At 41.2% G+C, this 17613-nt stretch overlaps 1 protein-coding gene across 1 annotated transcript; it reads right to left on the bottom strand.

Moving 5' to 3' along the window:
* Positions 1-15009: 15009 nt before the first annotated feature.
* On the bottom strand, positions 15010-15922 carry bglapl (bone gamma-carboxyglutamate (gla) protein, like). The gene is made up of 4 exons (XM_068751287.1): positions 15862-15922; positions 15470-15754; positions 15245-15341; positions 15010-15112 (listed from the first exon to the last, which is right to left on the bottom strand). Exons 1-4 carry the CDS (start codon positions 15920-15922, stop codon positions 15010-15012), a joined length of 546 nt encoding a protein of 181 aa, XP_068607388.1.
* Positions 15923-17613: the final 1691 nt, after the last annotated feature.

Genomic DNA, 17613 nt, shown 5'->3' on the forward strand with positions numbered 1-17613 from the left:
CAATTTAAGCCTGAAAGCCGGAAGAGCAGTCTGTTAACTGTCCAACAAGTCAGTAAAACTATTGGTGACAATATTTCATTGGCTTTCAAGGGGGCATTTGGAGAAGAGGCAACTGATCATGCAAGCACAAAAATCTTATCAGAGCTTGTGGCTGAAGAAGTTACAAAGAGTTTGAACAATTCTTTACCAAGTAGCTGCAGGAGTGGGAAAAGCAGCCCTCGGGCAACCCAGATACCACTCAGCCCACCTCACCCCTCCAGGCTTAAGAAAATAGTAAGGTATCTGAAAAACATTCTTACAGCTTTCACAAACAAAATGAAATGCAATGCCACCTGCTCAAGCACCACTGAAATGTCAACTGAAGAGCACAAGAAGGCAGCGACCCCCATAACACCTCTCAAAAAGGAGTCAAAGGACAAGACCATCCCTGAGAGCAGTAACATCCAAAAAGACACAGATTCCATTAAGAGCATTTTGGATGAAATGTCAAGTAAAGTTATTAAGACAGACAGGGGTGGGTTTTCAGCAGATGAATGCAAACAACTCAGCGACATGTTCTCCCAGGAATCGCATAAGTTAGCGGCAGAGATTTCGTCAAGTATACGAGAAGGCAGTAAACCGCAAACTGAGACTGCATCAAAGGAAAAAATCAGGAAAAGAATCGAGGCCTTTTGTGTCTGTAAATATGTCAAGGAGTCAATCCTTAACATTGTGACCAAGATCAAGAAGCAGTTTAAATTTCCAGCCAAGTTGTCATCAGCCAAGGAAGAGAAACTGCTGTTGGCGCTAATTGATGGTGTGGAACAGGTGGTGACTGATGTCGCCACACTGGAAGGAGAGCAGGAGCTGTACATGCAAATAGCAAAATACATCTCCGGTCCACAGCACGAGAGCTTTTCAAAGCGGCTGTGTCGTCTGATGTGCTGCTTTTTAAAATGTACATCAAAAAACATGGCAGTTTTAAGTGAGATGCGTAATCAGGCATCCATGTTTATAAAACGCATGTGGAAATGGCTCACCAGGCAGTCAGATGATCTTCAGAAGAAGAAGGACCTCTCCAGTGAGGCTCTGACAAAGATCGAGGCCACGGTATCCCCCCTACCAGAGATACCGACAGCCGCCTCTGAACCTGAGTGTGCCGAAGTAGCAGCGCCCATCGCTGAAACGCCAACTGTGGAAAAACCTGCCAAACCATATTATGAAGATTTGGAAACACAGTGCTATATGATGGCAGCGGGAATTGTGCAACAGATTTTTGCCAGTGAGCTCAGTGTTATGTTGAGAGAAGACGTAAAAAAGCTCATCACTTTTCTGGCAGGTATGATCTTCAATAAGATCAGCCCCAGATATATCAAAGGCAAAAACAAGAGGTTTGGAAGTGATGTTCCCAAGATCTGCAAAAAGGTTCACAAAGAGTTGTGTGAAACCTTTGGCAGTGCAGGGTTATTACGGCTTTACCTGATGTCAAAGAAGCCATGGTTTTATGAAAACGTTACAGACGTTCTAATAAGGAGTCTAGAGAGGAATAAATTGCTCTTTACCTAATGGGTGTGGGTGTGCCACACCTGCCCATTCGCGTCACACTCAGCGGACCAAACCAGACAACTCCGGCCACGGATTTCTTCTTCTTCCTCTTTCGGCTTGTCCCGAAAGAGGCAGTTCTAAGCCTCTTAAAACTTAAATTAAGCATGCAGTCCGACTGACCAAGAGGAAGGAGTCCGCAGCTGGAAGGGGCTGCACGGAATTATTATTTAGAACGATTGTGAACAGAACCGGTGATAAAGGGCAGCCCTGCAGGAGTCAAACATGCACCTGCAAGTTGCACCTTGTTCGCATTGCCGGCAGCCCTCAGCAAAGAGTCACAATCACAATAAAAAATAAAATTGCATAGAACTCTAACGTTGACTGACGTTATGTACGTTGTCACTGTTAGCACAAATGCAGAAAAAAAAATTCGAAAAAAAAAGAAAAAGAAAAAGAAAAAAAGGGGGCCCCAAGGGGGGGGGGGGGGGGCATTAAAAATAAATTATTTAATATAAAGACTTATTTTGAGACAATATCACTGCTGTTGCTTTTAAACATTTATTTTTCATTGACATACATTACGTTTACCTACTGATTTGCACTGTTTTGGTTCTTGATTATTATGTATTTTTGTTTGTCTGTAAAAGCACTTTGTGAATTCTATTTCTAGAAAGGTGCTGTATAAATAGAGCATATTATTATTATTATTACACTGCGGCTCAATCAGCTCCGTTTGAAGGTTTGCTGGTGCCTTTTCTTTATCAGCTGCAACTGGAATACTGGAACAGTTCAAATCTGCTTCTTTGCACTTCAGTCATCAATAATTTACAAATTATATATTTTTTTATAACCAAATATTTTTCTACATAAATGAGCAACATTTGTGTATAATAAAATATGTTTTAAATGTATTCTGTGTGTGTAAATGCTGTGAAACATTGGAGTCATGAAGTCTTTTGAGCGTGAGCTTTGGGTCATGCCCGAAAGGACGAGAACCACGCTGTACCATGTTACTCAGGAATTTCAGAATGACACAGTAATCATCCATGCGGAATGAATTTAACAACCGCATGCTTTCAGCATGTGCATGAAGCCAAGAAGGAAAGACTTAGCACTTTGTTTCTGACTGTCAGTGACAGAAGACATATTCAGGTCATTTGGCATCGATGACACAGCATAGTTGTGTAAGTCTTCCCGTTAAAATGTACTTTACCTCAGTGTTCCGGCCTTGCAGCTCATGTTTCTGGATTACCGTCACTGCCGTCATTCATGTGCGTGTCGCATTTCAGTGTTCGGAAAATGCTTTTTTTTTTGATAATCCAAGGAGGTTTTTGATATAGTTTACGAGATTATATCAGAGAAATACAACATCATCCTAAATGGTGGAAGTAAGCTTCACCGGCAGCAGAGATAAAACCATTTTGGCCACGCTGCCTCTGTCCGGGGGGGGAATTAAAGTCTGATAAAGTGGCTATTTCGGCAATCGCTTTCACACACTGGGTGTCGCTTGATGATTGATTCGCTGATGCCCAGCTCAGAATCTGCGCTTCATCCTTACAGAGTGTGGCTGTCACTAGATGGCACACTTTGGCTGAGCATCTCCTCTAAAGAGAACGCTGCTGTACAGGGTGTGGTCGCAAACCCATTGCACAAAGGATTTTCCCCCTGTCTTAAGGAGTAACTGATGACTGGTCTGGGCTTTCAGGTGTGACTCGTTGGGACCCTGCTGGTTCGTTTTCAGACTCACCCGAAGGCCATGAGGAGAGAGAGTGTGTGATCAGCGGCACGGAAACACCAAATGAGTAAACATGCAGGTTCATAGCACTCATGCTAATTCAAACTGTTTATTTCGACTCCCGAGTCAAAGAAGTTGAGATAGCATGTTGTAAATGTATCACCTGACATCTGTAAGAGAGTTTCGACAAATGCATTTTGATTTTCACACGCACACATGATCCAATGTTTGATAGCCGGGCGCTTTCCATGGTTCTAATGTCTGAAGCCAAAATGCTAGAAACTCTCACAATGTTTAAGACTCACTTACAACATTTACAGATTCCTAATCAGAATCGTCACCAAAATCTATTCCAGGAAATGCTAGGGAATTTTAAATTCAAATAAAACTGTCCATTAGTTTTTATTGAATCTCACTTAAAAACAAAACAAACAAACAAGCAATCAAAAAAGGCTGATCTAATCACAAAATCTCCTTTAAGGTCATTAAAAATGTCCATTATGAATAATTATTATGGTGTTATCAGACCAATAGAAATGTCAAAGTAAAATGGCCACAGATGCTTAGCTGTAATTACTTTCAATTAATAATTACTTCACTTTTCTGGGAGTACTTTGCTAGCTTCTAATTAAAAATGCTGCTAGTCAGAGGTACACTACCTTGGAATGGAATCTTGCTGCCACTGGTTAACCCTTTATAGGGCACATTGGAATGCATGTGAAACCTCAAATGATCAAAAATAGTTACTTGCCCCATAAAGGGTTAAATGCTGGAAGGGCTCATGGCACACTAACGTGATCTGACACGTTGCACTCATGCAGTTCTTGTTTCTGATTCTCCTGATGTGCGTGTTGTTTTTAAACATATAAACAGCATGTTCACTAATTTTAATCTAAATTAATGACATGACACAAAATGCTCATATAACTCGTTTTCTCTGCAAACAAAGGCCCATTCATAGTACTAGTATGCACATGAAGGTACTGGACTCAATGCCACACGAATTCTGTGGTTCAGCAGTCTTGGGAAAATCTCTGAGCATCACTCAGTCATGCGTCCCATCGCACAAAGATTTTACAGACTGTGCAGAAGTGAGCTGCTCAAAAATCTGTTGGCCAACACTGCCATCTAGCGCCAGACATGAGAACAGCTGCAATACAGAGAAAATACCTGTAACGGTCTCATTAGGTCTCCTGGGGAATACTGTATTATTTTCGGATAATATACGTCAATATATGAATGAGAAAAAAATGCTTAAACATATTTCATCAGTGTTTGTTTTTGAACTAGTCATTAACGGAGAAAATCACAACAACTCTAATGAGGTAAATTACAACTTTCAACTGCTTTGAAGTTTCAGTTCCTTAAAGACTATTCTAACCATCTAGTTTCAAAACATTGTGTCTACTGACAGGTAAAAAATTTTTTTAACCTGTATGAAAGTTGCATTGTAGCCATCAGCTACCTTCTTAAGGAAAGGAGAAAATAGAGTAAATCATCAATATTTTTGATTAGATTTGATTAGATTCAGTCAGCAGGGAGGAACCCGGGTTCAGGGTTCCAACCTGGTGACCGGGGAGTCAGCTGTATTTTCATGCTGCACTTAGCACCTTTTTGCGCATGTGCGGTGACCTAAAGGTCAGAAAAAATAAGTTGTCATCTGACTGGCTGCTCTGCATGTCAATCAAAAAATATGTCATGCGATCAACCCACTTTACCTTTGCGATCGGCGTAATGGGCACCCCTCATAGTGTGATCAGGCTGTTACATGGGATTTTATTTTTCTTAGTGTGTGTTTTGCCTATGAGTTTGACTCTTGCAACACCTGTGTGAAGGACTGAGCTCTAAATGTGATTTATTGTGTGTGTGTGTCTAAATTAGTTTTAAGAAATATATATAAGATAAGATACATGAAATGACAAGAGCTACTGTCACACGTGTTTAGATTATTTGAAATATCAGAATGATACACAAACATATATCCAATCCAATATATATAGATTATGACGTGTGCCTCGTAGCGTTAACACATTGGTAAGTTTTGTACATGATTGCCTTTATTTTTGTTATATCTTATAGAATATGTACAAACGTATATTTTTTAAATTGCTGATTAATAAATACAATAGATGAGTTTTTGTGAATGCAATTTTACAGCAGTTCGACCATGTGACAAAAAGATCAATACCCTGGCAAGTTCGAGGCAGTGTGAGTGTGTATTTGTGTAGCTCCCGTGTGTGTGATTCCTCTGAACCTAACATCCTGACAGCCAAACTATTCCTTGTTTGCACATACTTAGAGTTTGCCAGCAGTTTAGGAATTTGATATAACTGATTGAGGATTTCAGTAAAATCTTATGACATAACTATGATGCCCACCACCATTGCAATGCATGAAATATTTTAACATTAGTTGGATTTCCTTTCATTTCTCAATTTGTTTCCATTCATTAACATGCTCTTTAGCCTTTGGAAGGACATATGTTGTTTTGAACAAGCTGAGGGCGGAATGACTGCATGAGATATTTACTTGATACACGTCACATTATTAGTACTGGCTTTCCCTAACATGGATGGAGGCCATGAACCTGCTTCGGGTAGAGATGCTTAGCTGCTTACAAAATCAGAAGATAGTTATTAAGTAACATGCAGTACAAAAAGCTTGAATTGATACATTGGAGTCTGACTGTTGCCATGGTTTACTATTCTGATTACTATTCTCAGTTTAGCGTGAAAAACGTGTACAAAAACATGAAACAATCTGGATGATGAATAGTTTGTATTTAAACTGTTTATTTCAACTCAACACAATGCAGTAGTATTGCAGTAATGTACTTAAATTTATACAATGACCTTAAAAAATTGTTTGTACTGGTTGCCATAACCCCGCTGCCGAAGCAAAAGTAATTTCAGCACCATGGAGAGCGCCACGAAGCGACTGCCTGGGAAAGCTGCTGCGTGGAGCTGTCCATGGTGCTGAAGTTATTGGAGCCATCAGGCTGCTCAACTAATTAGCTTCATATTGGGATTAATTTAAATTCTGATCGCTAAACCTCTTCTCTTATATATCAAGCTCGCTATTAGCATTTTTTTTAATACAATTTCAACATGCATTAAACACTTCTTTCCACACAAGTGGGCGACGAGGTCTTGTAGAATTCTTAAATGAATTCATTCCCCTTTAGCAGTATGGCTGGCTGGAGTCTCCTTGAGAAAATGTAAATGTGACCCATAGGTGCTTATTATTCAGTTTCCTGTGCTTTCTGAGGCAGGAAGATCTATGTGTGTATGAAGGAAGAGCACATTTAAAATATTGGATGAGTTCTTGGATTGTGTGTGGACTCTGTCAGTAGAGGAGATCCTTGGTGCGCAGACTGGGAGGAAGACAAGCCAGAGTGTGGGCTTAATTAGTTGCATGTGTGTGTGTGTGTGTGTGTGTGTGTGTGTGTGTGTGTTTGTCTGTCTTTCAGGATGTTAAGTTTGATTTAACTGCAGTCTATTTTTAATAATGTCTGACACCTCATTGGAAAATCTTTAATAAATAAAGTTCCTGCAAAGAATAATCTGAAAGCTTTAAATACAGAGAAAAGTAACTTATATAATTGTTATATAGTTGCTGATATAATTTCCCTCTGAAATTATTAAAGTATTCTGATTCTGATTAATATATTTTTTTTTTTCTGGAATGTAATACTTTGTAATATCATTTGCTTTTCATTCTTTTCAGCCAAAGGCTGCTCAGAACAACAACAAGGAAGACCCGAATGACGCAAACGGGAATAAAAGCACAGGTGGGTGTCATACTGAATTACCTGAATGGGAATCTGCACGAGCTCTGTAGTTTCAAAGGCAATACATGTGGATGTAATTTCTGCGTTTGTTTGTATTAAGAATGGATGATTTGCGTGTTTGCAGATTTCCCATTTCCTTTCGGTTGGGTCACAGGTTACGTCGCCATTTCCGTTGGAGCCCGAATGACCTTCATTGTCCAGAGTAGTTCGGTTTTCACATCTGCCATCACCCCACTTGTTGGTGAGGCCATCCATCGTCCATCCATCTGTCTGTCCAGCTCCTATAAAATAAAGAATTTCATTCTTCCCCAGTTGTTTAAATAGGTATTGATGTCATCAGTATTGAAAGGGCGTACCATACCCATTGTCTCTGGGTGCAAATATTGGCACAACGACGACCACAGCCATCCTGGCAGCGATGGCTAGTCCTGGGGAGAGTCTGGCTAATGCGTTGCAGGTCAGTCCTTTATCTAAAGGCAGGGACAAACCAAATAATGACATGAAAATACGTGGAGATTGTTTTCTACCTTATCTGGATGTTTACTAACAATTATTTGATCATGTGGGTTAATCATGGGGAGAATAGAAACAAGAATAGGTTTTTTAGAATTTACTTTTTTAATTTAATTAAAAAAAAAGATTTTGTAAATGTACAATGATCAATGAAGCTCTATTTGAAAACTATAAATATATCAAGTAAATCACTACCAATTTTCTTTTTTTTTTTTTTTTTTAGTAAATAAGGGAATTCCAAGTTGTTGTTCTATTATGCGATAAACAGTAATTGATGCATTGCAGTAACATTTTGTGGCTGATTGCTCCAGATTGCCCTTGTGCACTTCCTCTTCAACATCTCTGGCATCATTCTGTGGTATCCAATCCCCTTGACCCGCATCCCTATCCGGCTGTCTAAAGGCCTGGGCAACATCACTGCGTCCTATCCGCTGGTTTGCTGCCGTCTACATCACCTGCTGCTTCTTCGTCTTACCGCTATATTTTTGTCCCTTGTCTGACACTCATTTTTCCATGGAAAACGGCTGCATTAAAAGCAACACACACTCATGCTGCTGTAAACTCAATCGTAACTATCAAGAGAAATTCACTTTTTATTATCACGGTTGGTGTATAAAGATACCAAGAACAATCCTTTTGGTGATGATCCAGAAGAGATCCTGGATTCCGAGTCAATGAAATTTGCGGTAACATTGCAGTCAATGGAGCTTAAAGATTTGTTCCTCAATATCTCGGTTGATTATTGACCGATGTTTATGTAATTTTACACAGTTGTGTAGGGTGGTGATCTCTATCTAACCACCGAATCTCATCTGGATCGGATTCAGAATGACATTAGGAATGGCAGTGGCTGACACATGCTCTCCTTCAAAGCACCTGGTAGGGTTGTTCTGTGATATAAATAGGGAGCTTTGATGTTTTTATGAAGAGACACTTCACAGGACAAAGATCAAAGAAAATCCACAGGTTATTTATATAAAGCCCCACTAACTGACAAACATTTGAAGCATTTAACCATGTCAAAGAAAACAAAAAGCGACCTTTGCATACTCCTCCGGGAGTTTCTGCAAGGACTGACCAAAGACGTATGGAAAAAGTTCTCATCGGCAAAAGAAGATGAAACAAAGTTCTTGAATGAAATGGGCTCAGAAATCATTAGGATTACAACCCAACATGTTTATCTGGGTATACAACAATTTAAGCCTGAAAGCCGGAAGAGCAGTCTGTTAACTGTCCAACAAGTCAGTAAAGTTATTGGTGACAATATTTCATTGGCTTTCAAGGGGGCATTTGGAGAAGAGGCAACTGATCATGCAAGCACAAAAATCTTATCAGAGCTTGTGGCTGAAGAAGTTACAAAGAGTTTGAACAATTCTTTACCAAGTAGCTGCAGGAGTGGGAAAAGCAGCCCTCGGGCAACCCAGATACCACTCAGCCCACCTCACCCCTCCAGGCTTAAGAAAATAGTAAGGTATCTGAAAAACATTCTTACAGCTTTCACAAACAAAATGAAATGCAATGCCACCTGCTCAAGCACCACTGAAAAATCAACTGAAGAGCACAAGAAGGCAGCGACCCCCATAACACCTCTCAAAAAGGAGTCAAAGGACAAGACCATCCCTGAGAGCAGTAACATCCAAAAAGACACAGATTCCATTAAGAGCATTTTGGATGAAATGTCAAGTAAAGTTATTAAGACAGACAGGGATGGGTTTTCAGCAGATGAATGCAAACAACTCAGCGACATGTTCTCCCAGGAATCGCATAAGTTAGCGGCAGAGATTTCGTCAAGTATACGAGAAGGCAGTAAACCGCAAACTGAGACTGCATCAAAGGAAAAAATCAGGAAAAGAATCGAGGCCTTTTGTGTCTGTAAATATGTCAAGGAGTCAATCCTTAACATTGTGACCAAGATCAAGAAGCAGTTTAAATTTCCAGCCAAGTTGTCATCAGCCAAGGAAGAGAAACCGCTGTTGGCGCTAATTGATGGTGTGGAACAGGTGGTGACTGATGTCGCCACACTGGAAGGAGAGCAGGAGCTGTACATGCAAATAGCAAAATACATCTCCGGTCCACAGCATGAGAGCTTTTCAAAGCGGCTGTGTCGTCTGATGTGCTGCTTTTTAAAATGTACATCAAAAAACATGGCAGTTTTAAGTGAGATGCGTAATCAGGCATCCATGTTTATAAAACGCATGTGGAAATGGCTCACCAGGCAGTCAGATGATCTTCAGAAGAAGAAGGACCTCTCCAGTGAGGCTCTGACAAAGATCGAGGCCACGGTATCCCCCCTACCAGAGATACCGACAGCCGCCCCTGAACCTGAGTGTGCCGAAGTAGCAGCGCCCATCGCTGAAACGCCAACTGTGGAAAAACCTGCCAAACCATATTATGAAGATTTGGAAACACAGTGCTATATGATGGCAGCGGGAATTGTGCAACAGATTTTTGCCAGTGAGCTCAGTGTTATGTTGAGAGAAGATGTAAAAAAGCTCATCACTTTTCTGGCAGGTATGATCTTCAATAAGATCAGCCCCAGATATATCAAAGGCAAAAACAAGAGGTTTGGAAGTGATGTTCCCAAGATCTGCAAAAAGGTTCACAAAGAGTTGTGTGAAACCTTTGGCAGTGCAGGGTTATTACGGCTTTACCTGATGTCAAAGAAGCCATGGTTTTATGAAAACGTTACAGACGTTCTAATAAGGAGTCTAGAGAGGAATAAATTGCTCTTTACCTAATGGGTGTGGGTGTGCCACACCTGCCCATTCGCGTCACACTCAGCGGACCAAACCAGACAACTCCGGCCACGGATTTCTTCTTCTTCCTCTTTCGGCTTGTCCCGAAAGAGGCAGTTCTAAGCCTCTTAAAACTTAAATTAAGCATGCAGTCCGACTGACCAAGAGGAAGGAGTCCGCAGCTGGAAGGGGCTGCACGGAATTATTATTTATAACGATTGTGAACAGAACCGGTGATAAAGGGCAGCCCTGCAGGAGTCAAACATGCACCTGCAAGTTGCACCTTGTTCGCATTGCCGGCAGCCCTCAGCAAAGAGTCACAATCACAATAAAAAATAAAATTGCATAGAACTCTAACAGTGACTGACGTTATGTACGTTGTCACTGTTAGCACAAATTCGAAAAAAAAAGAAAAAGAAAAAAAGGGGGCCCCAAGGGGGGGGGGCATTAAAAATAAATTATTTAATATAAAGACTTTTTTTGAGACAATATCACTGTTGTTGCTTTTAAACATTTATTTTTCATTGACATACATTACGTTTACCTACTGATTTGCACTGTTTTGGTTCTTGATTATTATGTATTTTTGTTTGTCTGTAAAAGCACTTTGTGAATTTTATTTCTAGAAAGGTGCTGTATAAATAGAGCATATTATTATTATTATTACACTGCGGCTCAATCAGCTCCATTTGAAGGTTTGCTGGTGCCTTTTCTTTATCAGCTGCAACTGGAATACTGGAACAGTTCAAATCTGCTTCTTTGCACTTCAGTCATCAATAATTTACAAATTATATATTTTTTTATAACCAAATAGTTTTTCTACATAAATGAGCAACATTTGTGTATAATAAAATATGTTTTAAATGTATTCTGTGTGTGTAAATGCTGTGAAACATTGGAGTCATGAAGTCTTTTGAGCGTGAGCTTTGGGTCATGCCCGAAAGGACGAGAACCACGCTGTACCATGTTACTCAGGAATTTCAGAATGACACAGTAATCATCCATGCGGAATGAATTTAACAACCGCATGCTTTCAGCATGTGCATGAAGCCAAGAAGGAAAGACTTAGCACTTTGTTTCTGACTGTCAGTGACAGAAGACATATTCAGGTCATTTGGCATCGATGACACAGCATAGTTGTGTAAGTCTTCCCGTTAAAATGTACTTTACCTCAGTGTTGCGGCCTTGCAGCTCGTGTTTCTGGATTACCGTCACTGCTGTCATTCATGTGCGTGTCGCATTTCAGTGTTCGGAAAATGCTTTTTTTTTTGATAATCCAAGGAGGTTTTTGATATAGTTTACGAGATTATATCAGAGAAATACAACATCATCCTAAATGGTGGAAGTAAGCTTCACCGGCAGCAGAGATAAAACCATTTTGGCCACGCTGCCTCTGTCCGGGGGGGAATTAAAGTCTGATAAAGTGGCTATTTCGGCAATCGCTTTCACACACTGGGTGTCGCTTGATGATTGATTCGCTGATGCCCAGCTCAGAATCTGCGCTTCATCCTTACAGAGTGTGGCTGTCACTAGATGGCACACTTTGGCTGAGCATCTCCTCTAAAGAGAACGCTGCTGTACAGGGTGTGGCCGCAAACCCATTGCACAAAGGATTTTCCCCCTGTCTTAAGGAGTAACTGATGACTGGTCTGGGCTTTCAGGTGTGACTCGTTGGGACCCTGCTGGTTCGTTTTCAGACTCACCCGAAGGCCATGAGGAGAGAAAGTGTGATCAGCGGCACGGAAACACCAAATGAGTAAACATGCAGGTTCATAGCACTCATGCTAATTCAAACTGTTTATTTCGACTCCCGAGTCAAAGAAGTTGAGATAGCATGTTGTAAATGTATCACCTGACATCTGTAAGAGAGTTTCGACAAATGCATTTTGATTTTCACACGCACACATGATCCAATGTTTGATAGCCGGGCGCTTTCCATGGTTCTAATGTCTGAAGCCAAAATGCTAGAAACTCTCACAATGTTTAAGACTCACTTACAACATTTACAGATTCCTAATCAGAATCGTCACCAAAATCTATTCCAGGAAATGCTAGGGAATTTTAAATTCAAATAAAACTGTCCATTAGTTTTTATTGAATCTCACTTAAAAACAAAACAAACAAACAAGCAATCAAAAAAGGCTGATCTAATCACAAAATCTCCTTTAAGGTCATTAAAAATGTCCATTATGAATAATTATTATGGTGTTATCAGACCAATAGAAATGTCAAAGTAAAATGGCCACAGATGCTTAGCTGTAATTACTTTCAATTAATAATTACTTCACTTTTCTGGGAGTACTTTGCTAGCTTCTAATTAAAAATGCTGCTAGTCAGAGGTAAACTACCTTGGAATGGAATCTTGCTGCCACTGGTTAACCCTTTATAGGGCACATTGGAATGCATGTGAAACCTCAAATGATCAAAAATAGTTACTTGCCCCATAAAGGGTTAAATGCTGGAAGGGCTCATGGCACACTAACGTGATCTGACACGTTGCACTCATGCAGTTCTTGTTTCTGATTCTCCTGATGTGCGTGTTGTTTTTAAACATATAAACAGCATGTTCACTAATTTTAATCTAAATTAATGACATGACACAAAATGCTCATATAACTCGTTTTCTCTGCAAACAAAGGCCCATTCATAGTACTAGTATGCACATGAAGGTACTGGACTCAATGCCACACGAATTCTGTGGTTCAGCAGTCTTGGGAAAATCTCTGAGCATCACTCAGTCATGCGTCCCATCGCACAAAGATTTTACAGACTGTGCAGAAGTGAGCTGCTCAAAAATCTGTTGGCCAACACTGCCATCTAGCGCCAGACATGAGAACAGCTGCAATACAGAGAAAATACCTGTAACGGTCTCATTAGGTCTCCTGGGGAATACTGTATTATTTTCGGATAATATACGTCAATATATGAATGAGAAAAAAATGCTTAAACATATTTCATCAGTGTTTGTTTTTGAACTAGTCATTAACGGAGAAAATCACAACAACTCTAATGAGGTAAATTACAACTTTCAACTGCTTTGAAGTTTCAGTTCCTTAAAGACTATTCTAACCATCTAGTTTCAAAACATTGTGTCTACTGACAGGTAACAATTTTTTTTTAACCTGTATGAAAGTTGCATTGTAGCCATCAGCTACCTTCTTAAGGAAAGGAGAAAATAGAGTAAATCATCAATATTTTTGATTAGATTTGATTCGATTCAGTCAGCAGGGAGGAACCCGGGTTCAGGGTTCCAACCTGGTGACCGGGGAGTCAGCTGTATTTTCATGCTGCACTTAGCACCTTTTTGCGCATGTGCGGTGACCTAAAGGTCAGAAAAAATAAGTTGTCATCTGACTGGCTGCCCTGCATGTCAATCAAAAAATATGTCATGCGATCAACCCACTTTACCTTTGCGATCGGCGTAATGGGCACCCCTCATAGTGTGATCAGGCTGTTACATGGGATTTTATTTTTCTTAGTGTGTGTTTTGCCTATGAGTTTGACTCTTGCAACACCTGTGTGAAGGACGGGAGAGAGTAGGGCCGTACTACCCCCCCCCCCCCCCCCCCCCGTGCTGGCGTTTATGCTCTGCATTCCAGGTGACCTGGTGCGCATGACCCGGATCAGCGTGGAGGATAGGACCAGTTCCCAGCTCCTCAAGCTCCTGTACTTCAGCCCTTTGCCCTGGACGGTGCCTTCTAATTCCTTTTTTGAAGTATTTCATTGCTTTTGCCCACTTGTTTCATTGGCCTTTTAGATTATTTATGCTGATTTGTGGGCCAGCATTATTGTTTTATAATACATTTTGTTAAATCTTATTGCCCAACCCGTGTCCTCCTTGGCAATTCGTGTGTGTGTGTCATCTCCAAATTCACTACAATCTATTCGGTTCATTCAATCCTCTTACTCCACATACTACTTCATCAAACGCCTCACCACATTACAATAGCGCACCTGATGTTTTTCTCCACCCGTTCCAGCCCACCTGCACACGATTCTTCACGTCTTTTCCACATATTCTCCATGGATAGGATTAGCGTGAGAGTAATGCAGCCTCATAAGCAGCACGGGGGGAGTGTCTCCCTTGAGCCGGTCCCAAGCCCGGATAAATGCCAAAAGGTTGCGGCAGGAATGGCATCCGGCGGACAATGAGGACAAAACAATTCAACGACAAAAAATAATTTATTTTCAAACACAGAGGCAATTTGTGGTTACAGTCATGACATATAATTGCAGTTTTGATACGTATTTTACACTCACTGTACACTGCCACTATGAATACACAATGCTAAAACTACAGTACATCTATAAACTAGTTCCTCTATCCACTTACATGCTAGAACTACTTAGTCTTATTTGTCTTATGAGGGGAAACACCATATAAACGTCTCTCTTGTCTATCAACAACAAACAAAATGCATTTGAACTTGTAGCACCATTCATCGTATTCTGCTATGAGTGTGAAGCATAACTTAATATTGTAGTGGTTACTACTTCACAGGCTCGTACCTCTCTCTTTCATTACAGGACCACCATAACTGGTCACTCGTGCAAAGAGTTTTGCCGAAAGAAATCTCCATAGCAATGCGTGTGTGTGTGTGTGTGCGAGTGTGTGTGTCTGATTGTCTGCTCATTCAGGTTTAGGGCAATGCCATTCTATCAGAAAATGACAGAAAACCGCTGCCATGTGGTTGAAAAGAGGAGTCTTCATCTTAAACGGTGACGGGTCCGTAGTAGGCGGTGTATGCGGCGATGATGCCCGTAGTCTCGGCCATCTCGTCACAAGCCATGTTCATCTCACACACTTCTCTCAGCCTGGATGAAGGAAGCAAAGAAAGAGTTTAGGAGGCATTCAGTTGAACTGTTGCTCTCTCAGTCGCTAGTAAAGTATGCAGTACGCTCATCATCGTGAAAGTATTTTGTCCAGAGTTGAGTACATGAGCGTACCTCTCCAGCTGCACAGGGCTGAGGTCTCCTTCATGAACGGCTCTTCTTCCTCTGAGGAGAGCAGAAGCCAGGTCTCTCTTCATGACCACATGAGCTGCTGTTGGGACAAATAGCACAAATATCAGGTTTCTTTGTTTGATGCCTGAACAGAAATGCAAAAAAAAAAAAAGAAGTCATTCCAGAGCCACGCGAAGCTTCCCTTGTGGGAAGTAACATTTTACACACCCTCATCGCTGGCTGACTGTGAGGCATGTGAGTCGGACTCAGAGGAAGACGAGGATGAGGCCGAATCGGAATTGGAGCTGGAATCAGATGCTGCAGAATCAGAGTCTGATTCGGAGGATGAGTCGGAATTGGAACTGGAATCAGATGCTGCAGAATCGGAGTCCGATTCGGAGGATGAGTCTGAATTGGACTCGGAGGAGGCAAATGAATCCGAAGCAGCGGAAGCATAGGACGTATCAGCAGCTGTGTCATCGGTGGAGTCCCCGGCGACGTCCGATTCTAAGTCTAAGGATCACAGAACAGGATATTTTTTGTACAGACTGTGGATACTTACATTTGAAGAAAAAATAAAATTAGACATCAAAGCGATGAAGCAGGAGGTTTGCGCTCACCTCCCATTGACCAGCACACTGACAGAAAAGCACAGACGAAGAGGAGAATCAGGGTCTTCATGATGCCGTTTAGGTGATGTCTCGTTCTGCTTGCTTTGTTGACTCCTTGCTCTTCTTTGCTTTCCTCCGATGGCTTGACTTGTGCCCTGATTCAAGGTCAATATATACTGAAATCCACCTCCTCTGTCAGGCCAGACCCACACCATGGGATTGTCCTCTGATTGGCTGGAGAATCAAATATCAATGCTTCCATTTGCCATTCAAGCTTTCCTAAACACCCACGCGGTCCTGGCACAAAATCTTGAAACCCATTCACCTTTACTCAAAGTTGCTTGGCCACAAATATTGCTGGCATTCAGTGGTACGTATAGTGTGTGTGTGTGTGTGTGCCTTATGCAAACGTGCATGGATACACACATATACATAGAATGCAAGCTTTCATTTGACTTTAAGTGTGGTGGGAGTCCCCTTCTCTCCAACCCACGTGCATATACATAAATGCACAAGCATTTTATTTAAAGCATTCACAGGATCCACAGCAAAACTAAGTTACTGGATCTTAAAATAGTCAACCTCTTTGGCGTTGGGGTGGAACTGTATTTTTCTCATGCGTCCTCCAACAAAATCCCATTATTTCCCTGCCAATAATTTCTTGAGGTCTAACGGCAATTTTTTTTTTTTTCTTGTCTTCCATAGAAATCAAGTTTCTTTACCACTCATCTATACAGGATAAATATTATAAGTAAAGTCCAGATACGTTGTTCAAATGATCTCTATTAAACACCCTTAAAGACAAGTATGATTGGATTTCATGCAGATTGCTTGTTACAGGGTTGCCTGTTGAACCCCCCCCACCCCTCCCCACACTGTTATTTTACAACACTCCTTGCCCCAGATGTGATCTTCCACCACAACAGACCTCAAACTATAGTCTGAGCCGAACCAAGCTACTAATCGGGTGACACAGTGCAGCAGTGAGACTCGTTATGCGACAGAACATAATTAGAGTGTTGCCGTCCCACCAGAACCGCAGCCGGTCGCTATTTGCAGATCCCCGTCGGTCAATGGCGACTCTTGGCCCGAGATTCAGGCACGGCCACAGCTTACCAACACCAGCCAATGGCTCAAGACTCTTCCTCGCCTTGTTGTATTTCAGCATATAGTACAAAATCCAGCTAAACATAGGCAAAGCCCCGTGTCTTGGATGCATGGCGCTATGCATGTGGGTTTGGAAGCAGCTTCTTGTTTGTGCAAAAACAGTTTAAGTGTGGCTTCAGCTGTGGTTGTAGTTTTTTTGTTTTTTCAGTTAAAAACTGGACATTTATCCAGACATATCAGGTCACATAAATATCTCAGAGGGCCATGAACAGGTTCATGTATAGAGAGAAATGCAATGCTGCTGCAGAATGACCCTGGACCTTCGTATTTCGCTGTCTGGTTTTATTCCTGGTGTTTGGGCTTTGTCTTGGAAGATGTGCCGTGTAATTTTAACGTCTGCTCCAGCATCCATTTTTGAGGGTTATACATTTCAGTGCTCGGGCAGCTGGGTCAGTTTTAATGTTTGTTGTTGCAGATTCCTTCGGTTTCCTGTTGGTTTGATTTTACACGTCTGTCTTGCGTATTCATATTATCAGCAAACTTTCTGTTGGCAATATTAGATGATCCATTGTCCTCACAGATTGAATATGACCCTGTGTTTGACAAGGTGCTGGTTGGCAGACCATGAGACATTAGATTAGATTATTATAATTA

The sequence above is a fragment of the Brachionichthys hirsutus genome, chromosome 17, assembly GCF_040956055.1.
Source record: "Brachionichthys hirsutus isolate HB-005 chromosome 17, CSIRO-AGI_Bhir_v1, whole genome shotgun sequence".
NCBI classification, from domain to species: domain Eukaryota; kingdom Metazoa; phylum Chordata; class Actinopteri; order Lophiiformes; family Brachionichthyidae; genus Brachionichthys; species Brachionichthys hirsutus.

Bases quoted from the DNA above. Each gene is read 5' to 3' on its own strand.
- bglapl (XM_068751287.1), bottom strand. From the start codon at position 15,922: ATGAAGACCCTGATTCTCCTCTTCGTCTGTGCTTTTCTGTCAGTGTGC. The intron at 15,755-15,861 runs GTGAGCGCAAAC...TGTGATCCTTAG, and splicing joins AGTGTGCTGGTCAATGGGAG to ACTTAGAATCGGACGTCGCC. The intron at 15,113-15,244 runs GTACGCTCATGT...TCCTTCATCCAG, and splicing joins AGCCCTGTGCAGCTGGAGAG to GCTGAGAGAAGTGTGTGAGA.